This window comes from Cetorhinus maximus, chromosome 21 (assembly GCF_964194155.1).
Source record: "Cetorhinus maximus chromosome 21, sCetMax3.hap1.1, whole genome shotgun sequence".
In the NCBI taxonomy this organism is placed as follows: domain Eukaryota; kingdom Metazoa; phylum Chordata; class Chondrichthyes; order Lamniformes; family Cetorhinidae; genus Cetorhinus; species Cetorhinus maximus.
In genome coordinates, this window is record NC_135899.1 from 15,372,830 (window position 1) to 15,385,046 (window position 12,217).

General features: G+C 41.9%; 1 protein-coding gene across 1 annotated transcript; it reads left to right on the plus strand.

Annotated features, from left to right (window-relative positions):
• Window positions 1-1,063: 1,063 nt before the first annotated feature.
• LOC144695525 (putative G-protein coupled receptor 139) lies at window positions 1,064-2,008 on the plus strand. Its single transcript, XM_078566401.1, has one exon. The coding sequence runs from the start codon at window positions 1,064-1,066 to the stop codon at window positions 2,006-2,008; it is 945 nt and encodes a 314-aa protein (XP_078422527.1).
• The last annotated feature ends 10,209 nt before the right edge of the window (window positions 2,009-12,217 follow it).

Genomic DNA, 12,217 nt, shown 5'->3' on the forward strand with positions numbered 1-12,217 from the left:
ATGCCTCATTTCAACGCTCCCTGATTTTAACAGAAATTGGCACGACAAGAGCTTCCAATAGAAATTTTCTGCCCCATTCTTGTAATTCTTGGTGTTCCTGGTAGGTAAATGCAAACCATGATTGCATTTTTCTTGTGTTTTCCTTTTTTGTGTGTCTTTGCGTCAGTATAATCTATGCCTCCATTGCCAAGGTGGTAAAAGAACGAAATGGAACCTCGCCCATGGGTGAGTTTGCCCAATGTTCATCCTCATTTCATTTCAATGTGATTGGAATTAGCCCGGCTCCATCTCTCTGGGCGTCGGTCATTCCCTTCACATTACAAGGAAGATGGTGAATGAAAATGACTCTCCCATGTCTCCTTTTAGCCGTGAGCTGTGTGGCTCAGTTTGAAGCCCTCTCGCCTCTCAGCCAGGATAAACCTGGAGTTCGCGTCCCATTTCAGTGAGTTGAGATCCTGCTGCAAGACAGCACTTCGGTGCAACCTTGAGGGAGGAATACGTGACATAGAATTGTTCTAGTGCAGAAGTAGGCCATTCGGCCTCCTGTGTCCCAGCTGACTCCCTCCAAGAGGACCTCAGTTATTTCCACTCCTCTGGCTTGTCCCCCAACTCTGCAAATCTTTTCAGATAATGATCCATTTTCCCTTTGATATCTTCAATTGCTTGCCAGCAATATTGGGTGGAGTGTTAAATCAGCATTCGCTCCCATCCCATGGGCTTCCCAACCAGCAAGTTTCAGTATGTGTATCTATTGAGCGCTTCCTATTAGGAAACCATAAAGCTACCCCAGTGAAAAATATGCGGCAATGAAATGGCGAACTTTGCTACATGACACTTCAGTTTAGCTATCAGCTATGTTGTCAAACTGGGTGATAATGAATTGTCCCCCACTGTACACTACATCCGATATTCCCTTCCAATAACTTCCATGTCAAAGATAACATGTTCCAATTAGATATCACACCCTTACACTGTCACACAAGGTTAAAATTGCCGCCGCCACCCCACTGCCCATCGCTCACAATCTCCTGATTCTTAATTCCCGAATTCCAAAAGGGTATCAATGGGCTCAATGTGTGGCAAATTTCCTGATTCTGCATTTCTTCCAGCGAACCTGATGACACTTTCGGTTCTCTACAGAGGAAAATGTGGTCTTTCCAAAGGAATCACTCGCTATATGTCAGCCATGGCAGTGGGAGACCTAATGGTCCTTATCTTCAATGTAATTATGAACGAAATCATCAAGCATTATTTCCCAGACTCACTGTTGAACTACACTCCCGTGTGTCGTTTTAGTGCCTTCATGCAAGGGATGAGCATCCAACTCTCTATCTGGTTCACAATGTCGTTCACCTTTGACCGCTTCATAGCAATTTGTTGCCAAGAACTGAAGTCAACATATTGCACGGCAAGAACTGCCATCGTGGTCATAACGACCGTATGTGTGGTCAATATTTTGATCAATATTCCCATGTCTTTCCGCTATGAGCCCTATTATGTGCTTCACAATGTCCAGTGGGGCTGCCGCACTGTCACCGAATATTTTACTTCGCTGGCATGGACTGCTCACCAATGGATTACCAACCTCTCAAGTACATTGCTTCCAATTCCCCTGCTGCTGCTGTTGAATTCTCTTACTGCCCAGCATATCTTGGTGGCCAGTCGATCTCGCAAAGCCCTGAAGAGTGGCAGCAATGGGGAAACTGGCAGTGACCCTGAGCTGAAGAACAGGAGAACATCCATCATTCTGCTCTTCACTATCTCCGGCAGTTTCATTGTGTTGTCGGCACCCATTACTGTAATCCACATATGTGTTGGCGTCACACATGCAGTCAATTTCCAAGATTCAAACTCACTTTATCTGGCAATCAGAGCTACATTTCTGCTGATGTGCACCAGCTCATGCACAAACACTTGCATTTACGCATTGACCGAGAGGAGATTCCGAGTGGAGATCAAGAAAACGGTGAAATACCCGTATTCAGTCATCATTCAATTATGCAAATAACTTCTTTTTGAAAACAGCAACTGAAAATAAATCGATATTAATTAACTGGTGTTCCGCAGCAACCTTGTACAATACCTTTTTAAATTCTTGGTGCAGCACAGCTCATGCTTTGGAAGAGCTCTAACTTTGTAAAAGAATTTGAGCAAGTTGAAGGGGGAGAATCGCCAAGTCCTGAGTCTTTGGCAACTGCTGTTCACCTGGTTATTCATCCCCTCTCACATTCAATTGAGAAAGGCGTGATGATGTGGGGGTTGGGCAAGAGAGTTACTTGGCAGGGTCAAATGATCAAAAGCTTTGAAGCAGTACTTAAGACTCACATGACCATTCGAAAGAAAAGGAATACTGGGATTTGTGGGAAGATGTATAGAATATCGATGTAGGAATTTTGTGTTCAATCTACATCAGATCTTCATGTGGCTTGAATGACAGTGTTGTGTGAGGCTATGGGATACATTCTGTAGGGAAAGGTTAGGGGTAATAGTGAAGGTATGGAGTAGATTGGCTAGGATGGTGCCAGATTTCAGTGAACACAAATATGAAGCAGAACTTGAAAATTTGGGTATGTTTTCAATCCGAAGAGTTTACAAGTCTAAATTGATAGATATATTTAAAAGTAGGAAGGGTTGGAACTGAAGTTAAAAAAAAATGAGACTTGAATGTAGAAGTAGTGGATATAGAGAGCGATTAAAAGGAAGAGCTTTAGGATAAACAGCAGAAACTTCGTGACACATTGGAACATTAAACTGTGGGATGAATTGACAGAGTTACTGATTGAAACAGGGAATTTATGATTAGGTTTGATGGGATGTTTGATGTAAGATGAAGATGAGTCATGAACCCCCTCCTCCATCCCCACCCCCTTTCCGTTACTTCCCCCTTCCTTTTGTTTTTTCCAATAATTTATATAGATTTTTATTTCCCCACCTATTTCCATTATTTTTAAATCTATACCTTTTATCCCCTGTTAGTCTTTCCACCCCACCCCCACTAGAGCTGTACCTTGAGTTTCCTGCCATCCATTCTTCATTAGTACATTCGTTTAGATAATATCACCACCTTCAACACTTCTTTGATCCTTTGTCTGTGACATCTTTTGATTATCTGTTCCTATCACTGCTTGCTTGTCCCTACAACCACACACCACCCCCCCCCCCCCAACCCACTCTCTTCTCCCACCCCCCACCCCCACCCCCCACCTTAAACCAGCTTATATTTCACCCCTCTCCTAATATTACTCAGTTCTGTTGAAGGATCATGATGACTCGAAACGTCAGCTCTTTTCTTCTCCGCCGATGCTGCCAGACCTGCTGAGTTCTTCCAAGTAATTCTGTTCTTGTTTTCGATTTCCAGCATCCGCAGTTTTTTGTTTTTATATATGAAGATGAGTCATACAGATTCGAAACATTAACTCTGTTTCTCCCTCCACAGATGCTGCCAGACCTGCTGAGATTTTCCAGCACTTTATGTTTGTATTAGGAATAAAGTAATATTGGATTAGGGGGACAATGGTATGATTAAGAGTACCCATTATGCAGATGACAATCCCTGACATAGCCTGATTTGTCTAAATGACCTCTTATGGTAGTACAATTTTTACCAAATTCATTTCATCACCTGATACTGGATTTTATTTCCCTTCCAGTGATGGCCATGCTTCGTGTATAGTCTGCAGCACTGGCAATATGATAGTCAGCCATCAGTTTTAATTGCTGCGCTCCCTATGATGGCACTCCAGTGCTAATATTAGCAAGGGATCCCACGAGGCAGAAATAGCAACCAGGAAAGAATGCAGAGTGCCTTCAAACTAGAATGGTGTGATTCCCAAAGGCCTTCCCCACACATTTTGTTCTTGATGGTAGAAAAACCAAAGTAAATGGGAATCAGGAAGAAAACTCTCCACTGGCTAGAGTCATAACTAGCACAAAGGAAGATGGTTGTACTTGTCGGATGTCAGTCATCTCAGCTCCAGGGAATCACTGCAGCATTTCCTCAGGATATTGTCCTGGGCCCAACCATCTTCAGCTGCTTCATCAACGACCTTCCTTCCTTCATAAGGTCAGAATTGTGGATGTCCTCTGATGATTGCACAATGTTCAGCACAATTCGTAACTCTTCAGATAACAAAGCACTCCATGCCCAAATTCAGCATGACCTGGACAATATCCAGGTTGAGCTGACAAATGGCAAATAACAATTATTCCACACAAGTGTCAGGCAGTGACCATATCCAGCAAGAGAGAATTCAACCATCATCCCTTGATGTTCAATTAAATTACCATCACTGAAACCCCATCCATCAACACTCTGGGGGTTACCATTTATCAGAAACTGAACTGGTATAGCCATATAAATACTGTGGCTACTTCAGCAGGTCGGAGGCTAGGAATCCTGCGGCTAGGAATCCACCTCCTGGACCCGCAAAGCCTGTCCACCATCTGCAAGGCTCACTCAGGAGTGTGATGGAATACCCCTCGTTACCTGGATGGGTGTAGTGCCCACAAAACTCAAGAAGCTTGACACTGTCCAGGACAAAGCAGCCCGCTTGATTGGCACCACATCAACAAACATTCGCTCCCTCCATCACTGACGCACAGTTGCAACAGTGTGTATCATCTACAGGACGCACTGCAGGATTTCATCAAGACTCATTCAACAGCACCTTCCAAACCCAGGACCACTAACATCTAGAAGGACAAGGGCAGCAGATAGATGGGAACATCACCAACTGGAAGTTCTCTTCCAATTCATCCACCATCCTGACTTGGAAATATATCGCAGTTCCTACACTGTCCTTCGGTCAAAATCCCGTACCTCCCTTCATTACAGCACTGTGGGTATATGTACACCACATGGATTGCAGCAGTTCAAGAAGGCAGATCACCACCACCTTCTCAATGGCAACTAGGGATGGGCAATTAAAGCAAGTTGAACATGGTTAAACTCTCCTGTCCTTGATTCGAAATTCTAAGAAATGTTGTGTTCATTCCATTCAGGATGCCAGGTGTTAAAGCAACTGCAACACCTATAATGGCCTGAGATTAACCTCTGACCCTGATTTCTTTTCCGCCCGTCGCCATTTACACTTCCCCAGGAATGTGCTGCACTTGTGGAGGTGAAGGCCATGTCTAAATCAATGGTTCCTATTCTGCCCCATCGACTGAGCATTTTCCATGCCACGGAAAGAAGTCACCTCCGTGGCATGATTGCTTACTTGAGCCTGTCCCTTGCAACAGAAAGTTAACAACTGGGTAATCAGCAGAACGGTGGCTAACAGTAGTTCAGAAGCTGTACTTTGTGTCGCTGTGCAGAATAAATAAGTGAATATAAAAACAAGGGTAGTCAATTCGGCTCCTCGAACCGGTTCTGCCATTCCATTTGATCATTGATGTTCTGTATCTTAACTCCATCTAACTGCCTTGGTTCTATGTCACCTATTACCCTTTGCTTAACAAAGATTCATCACTCTCAGGTTGGAAATTTCAATTGTCCAATCCTGGACAGATTTCTGAGGGAATGACGTTCCTGATTTTACATCAAGAAGAGCTTTCTGCCTTTACCCTTGAACATCTAGCTGTAAACTTAAGATAATTCCCCATCCTTCTGCACTCCCCCACCAGAGGAAATGGTTTCTCCGTTGCTTGGCTGAAAACTCCTTTGATCAATGTAAACACCTCAATTCGTTTATTCCTTATTCTTCTACAAATGCAATGCAATATTGCAGGAGATTTAAATTTTATGATAGACTAGTGAAATCAAATTGACAAGTGTGGAAGATGAGTTTCTACAATGCTTTCATGATGTTTTCCTGGCGCAATATGTGTGAAAGAAACCAAGGATAAAGCTACTTTAGATCTCGTATTACACGATGAAGCAGGGTTAATTAGTAAGCTCATGCAAAAGATCCTTTGGGGAAAGGGTGATAATAATACAATTGAATTCCATGTTAAATGTGAGAGTGACATACTCGAGCCCAAGACTAAATTATTAAATTTACGCAAAGCCAATGGCATAGATACGATGGGGGAGCTGGCCAAAGTTAATTTGGTAAAGATACTAATTGGTATGGTAGATAATCAGTTGAAAACATTTAAGGAGGCAATTCAAAATGTTCATTCCATGGCAAAACAAAAAAGAGATTAGTCTGAAGCAGGAAAACAGATGATGAGAGCATTTATCAGTATATAAAAAGGAGAAAAGTAGCTTATGTTTCTTCATTCGATCATGGAATGTGGGCATAGTTGGCTAGGCCACCATTTATTGCCCATCCATAATTGCCCTTCAATAGGTGGTTGTGAGCCTCCTTTTAAAACCGCTGCAATCCATTCGGTGTAGATGCACCCACAGTGCTGCTTGGGAGGGAGTTGCAGCATTGTGAGCTAACAATAGTGAAGGAAGAGTGACATAGTTCCAGATGTGTGGCTTGGAGGGGGGTTTGCAGATGGTGAACCATACCTACAGTACTTTGTACATGTTTGAGCTCCATGCCTATGGAAGGCTTTACTTGCCTTGGAGTCATTGTCGCGAGGCTTCACTAGATTGGTTACTGGGTTGACAGGGTTTTCCTATCATAGGGGCCTATACTCTCTGGAGTTTAAAAGTATGAGAGGTGATCTTATATAAATATACAAGGAGCCTGACAGGGAAGATACTGAGAGTTTATTTCCTCTGGTTGGGGAATCTAGAACAGAGCAGCACACTCTCAGAGTAAGTGGTTGATCATTGAGAACTCGGGGGAAGATAAATTTCTTTCCTCATAGGATTGTGAAAATCTAAAATGTCTTACCCAAAGAGGTACATACAATCATTCAAACATACAAATTAGGGGCAGGAGGAGGCCATTGAGCCGTCGAGCCTACTCCGCCATTCAATAAAATCAGGAGTGATCTGTTTTTGGCCTCAGCCCCACTTTCTTCCCTACCCTCATTCCCTTTGACTCCCTTACTGGTCAAGAATCTACCTAACACAGCATTAAAAATATTCAATGACACTTCCTCTACCACTTTCTGGGGAAGAGTGTTCCAAAGACTCACAAGCCTCTGAGTGGTAAAACTTCTCCTCATCTCCATCTTATTTGGGAGACCCTTTATTTTAAAATTGTATCCCCCAGCACTTGCCTCTCTCACAATAGAAAAGATCTTCTCAGCATCCACTCTGTCACGTCTCCTCAAAATATTCACCACTCATTCTTCTAAACTCCATTGGACACAGGCCCAAACTGTCCAACCTTTCCTCATAAGATAACCTTCCACCCTATCTCAGGAGTCAGTCAAGTGAATCTTCTCTGAACAGTCTCTAATACAATTGTGTCCTTTCGTCAACAAGGAGACCAAAACGCTGCATAGTACTCCAGGCATAGTCTCGCCAAGGCCTTGGACAGCTGCCGTCAAACATCCCTAATTATATATTCTATTCACTTTGCAGTAAACCACTATATTCAATTTGTCTTCCTGATCATTTGCTGCAGCTGAATACTCACATTTCCTGATTCATGAACCAACACACGCAGATCCCTCTGTACCTCAGAGTTCTGCCAATCTCTCTCCATTTAGATAACCTGCTGCTGCTCTATACTTCCTGCCAAAGTGCACAAGTTTTCATTTTCCCACATTATAATCCACCTAACAAAGTTTTGCCTCCTCACTGAACCAGTCTATTTCCCTTATTAGGTTTCTGATGCCCTCTTTACAGCTTACTTCCCTATCAATCTTCTGCTCATCAGAAAATATAGCAAACATATATTAGGTCGCTTCATTCGAATCATTGATAGAGATGGTAAATAGTAGATGTCTCAAAACTGAACCCTGTGGCACTCCACTTGCTACATTTTGCCAATGCAAAAATTATCCATTGATGTCTACTCTGTTTTCTGTTGACTAGCCAGTCTTCTATCCATGCTAATATCTTACACCCTACAACTCGAGCTCCTATTTTGTGCAGTAACCTTTGATGCGTCACCTTGTTAAATGCCATCTGGAGATCTAAGTATACAGTATCCACATGTTCCCCTTTATCGGCATTACATGTTAATTCCACAAAGTAGTCTCATAAATTAATCAAACATGATTTTCCTTTCACAAAACTGTGTTTACTCAGCTTCATTGTATTTGAGATTTTCTAAGTGCCCCACTATAAAATCCTTGATAATAGATTCCAGCATTTTTCAGATGTTAAAATGTTAGGACAGATGTTAAGCTAATTGGCCTGTAGTTTCCTGCTTTTTGTCTCCCTCCTTACTTGATTAGAGGCATTACATTTGCTACTTTCCAATCAAAAAGGGCCTTTCCAGAATCTAGGGAATTTTGGAAAATCAAAACCAATGCAACTGCTCCTTCAACAGCCACTTATTTTAAGACCTGAGAATGAAACCCCGCAGGACTTGGGGACTTGTCAGCTTTTAATTCGAATCATTTTTTCAGTAACCTTTCCCTGGTGATTGTAATTGCTTTAAATTGCTCCATCCCTTTCACCTCTTTCCTCAGAATTATTTTTGGGATGTTATTTGTATCCTCAATAGTAAAGGAAAATGCAAACAAAAAGATAAATTTATCCACCATTTGCTTATTTCCGTGATTAATTTGTATCACTCAGTCTCTAAAGGACCAACGTTCACCATAGATACTCGTATCCCTTTCAAATACCTGTTACTCTTACTATCTATTTATATATTTCTACCTAGCATTCACTCATGCTTCGATTAATCCCTCCCTGTTATTCTTTTAGTGATCCTTTGCTGTTTTTTTCATATTTTTTCAAATCTCCTGGCCTGCCACTAATTTTGTCCAAATTTTATGTTTTTTCTTTCAATTTGATATTGTTATTGCATTAGGTTTCCAGCTAACGTATCTTGGTGGAAACATTGAAATGAATTTACAAGACAGCAGCAGCAACTACATGTGTGCATCTAACTCTACAACTAAAGAAGAACTCTCTCCTCGATGTTCCCTGTACTGATAACTCAATGATTTACACAGATCATTTGATGTTACAACACAGGATTATTTTTAACGCTACACTCTTACATTTATCAAAACTATAATTACCACATCCGCGTCTCCCCCCCACCAACCCACCCACCACCCACACCCCGCCCCCATCCCTCCCCCCTCCCACCCCAGCTTTAACTTTTCTGTACGTTGTGTATTTCCAAGGATATTTCTCTCATGACATTACAATATTTACGCAGGTCATGAAAGTACACGTTCAGTCGTTCAGTCTTTCATTTGGAACGTCGTAGCTCCACAACTTATTACTCTTTGACAAGGACCTCATTAGGCACAGGCAGTTTAGTGTCGTCCACACCAACAAAGACATCAGAAATGTCTATCCTTCGTTGCGCAACTTCAAGAGGAACCACATGTTCAGCAATCATTACGGGGGAAACATAATTTTGTTGGTGCATCTCCCTTCTCCCTAAATGATCCATGTGCTTAAGCCTGATCCAGCCCTCCACTTCTATGTGGCATGATAATGGACCGGTCACAGAGTTTATTTTACCAGGTAACCACTTCAACCCTCAACATGATCTTATGAGAGGAAGCAAAGGTGAAAGGCAGAGTGATTTAGGGAGGGATTTCCAGTAAGTGAAGGTATGGCTGGCAAAGGTGATAAATAAGAGGGGACACTCAAGAGATCAGAGTCAGAGAAACCTAAATTTTGGGGTCTGGGGGTTGGAAGCCAGGGGGAAGTTCCTGGGGCGGGCAGGCTTGAAACCACAGAATGAATTCCATAAGAATATATGGTTTGATGTATTGAGGCACCACGACAAAAAGTAGGTTGGTGAAGAGCAGAATAATGGCAGTGGAGAATTGATGTGGAATAAGCAATGAGCAGTTTTTGATGATCCGAAGTTTATGGAACCTTCTGGATGTAAGGTCATCCCTGAAAGTATTGTGGAAATTGTTACGAATATCGAGTTCATATTTCATGTTAATGTTTCATTGGTAATGTTTCAGTTCTGTGAAGATTAAAGTTTAACTGTAGAAAGTAGGATAACTAAAACTTGCTTCAAGCCTATCACACTTCGAAAGTTGGGGCCATATTGAATTAAGGAGTTAACAGCTTTAAAGTTAATACCCTAAAACAGCAGGTGGGCTTACTTAGCTGGAGAATTGGAGACATGGTGTCTACACTGTTTGAAAAGAAATGCAATCCAGAGAGATGTTCCTTTTTGTTGTTAAAGCTAAATTAGTTTAAAAGCAATCAAAGAAATGTATACAGTCATGGAGATGGGTGGAACGTAAGAAGCTTTTCTGATTTCTTTTACCTATGTATTTGCTGGGAAAGTGGTTGGCTGCAGTTTGGACTTCATGTCGTTTGCAACACAAAGGAAAGCCCTGGGAGCCATTTAGAGCTCAGTACATCCGGGAGAATGGATTTCAGAGTGCCAGTAGAATGAAGGTAGTGATTTGTGTTAGAGCTGGAATTGTGTCTGTGATTAGAGGTGGGAGATTTGTGGATCCCACAGAATGGAGTCTCAAGAGAAGCAATTGAACCATTGGGAGGCTGAGGCAGCCTGAATAAAAGTGGCTTTTGAGGGAATTCATAAGCTAGATCATCAAAAGTAAAGAATGGAAATCCCTCGTGGAGGAGACAGATTTTAACGAGATTTGGTGACTCACATTGGCCACTGATCTGGGTCGGTTGCTGAGAAATCCATGTAATCTATCTTGGTCGCACCTGCCATTTTATGTGCTGTGTGATGCGGTTGACCACAGTTTGCCTATTAATTCACCTTTACCTCATGTTAATACCCAGCAGTGAAGTGTAAGGTAGACATTGTAGAACGTTTTACTTTGCAGGCTTTCTATAGTAAGGCTTTTTTTTTGTTTGCATAGAACCTGTGGAATCTTGTGGCTTTATTCTCCTAGTGGATAACTGGGATTTCAATCTTTGTCTACTTAAAATGAAAGGTTACTGGAGCCTAACCGGGATCATAAGAAAAATGAGTCTGGACGTAGAAAAGGCATGAATGAGTTGTCCAGTGACAGACCGGGCAAAGAATGAAAGAAAACAACTGTACCTCGCCCGTACCTACCGGGGGAGTAAGGTTAATATCTGTCCTAGACGAAACACAGTTAGTAGGTGGAAAAGGGCATTCGATTCGTCTATAATTCCCAAGAGCTCACTGATGAGGTCAAGAGGCTGTGACGAGCAGCAAGCTCAAAGCTAGGGAAATAGTGAAACTGGAAGTGCCCTGATTAGTGTCCTCGGTTCATCGCTAATCTGAAAAGAATTTAATGAATAATGGTTGTTGGGTTGTCTCTGTTGCTACTGACAGTTGTTATGTAACTTCACTAAGTCCTTGGAGAATTGCTTCATATATAAATCTGTGCTGCTTTCAATGCATTGTTGCAGTGTGCCAGTTGGAGGCTTACTTCCAACAAGTCTTGTTCATTTCTGTGTAAAATGGGTCGAACAGAATTGGTAGACGGAACAATGATTTATTATTCGATTCTTGCAATTATCGGTATTCCTGGTAAGTAAGAACAACTATTGATTTTGGGAAGCCAATCTTTCAATGTGTTTTTTTTTTTGCTGTTGTTTGCTGTTGATACCACTTTGTCCATTGCTTCTCCAGTTTCCGCTGACAGTTTAGTCAGTAGGCGTATCGCACTTCTCCTAATTGACATTAACCTGCGGGTCAGCCCCTTTTCCCCCTCTTGGCGATAACAGATCTGTTTCTGATGCCAGTTGCCACCGAATTACCCTGATTTGTTCATTTCAATCGTTTGAGGAAGTGCATAGAAACGGTTGTATAGTGGGCATGTTGCTCCAATCCAGAGCTTTAAATTTAAATCCCCCCTTGAATGCTGTGGAAATCAAAAGATTCACTTCATTAAACAAATCTTGTAATTTAAAAACAAAATCAACCACCAGTAATGGTAACCATGAAATGATCGGATTGTTTTGAAAAAAACAATTGATTGAATAATATCCTTCAGGGAAGGGAATCTGCCAACTTAAACTGGCCTTGGCTGTATGTGGCTCCAGATTCACAGCGATGTGATTTATTATTGGCCGACTACTGAAAGGACCTAGGGAACGTTTCAGATGTAAGAAGCAACAAGAAACTATACTTAGCATGAAAACTGGATGAACCTGACTTCAAACTAGACAACGGAGAGGTCAACGGCAGACACAGCTCAGTAGAGCCTTCAAATTCCCAGAAAGATAGAAATATTTATGGCACAGAAAAAGGCCATTCATCCC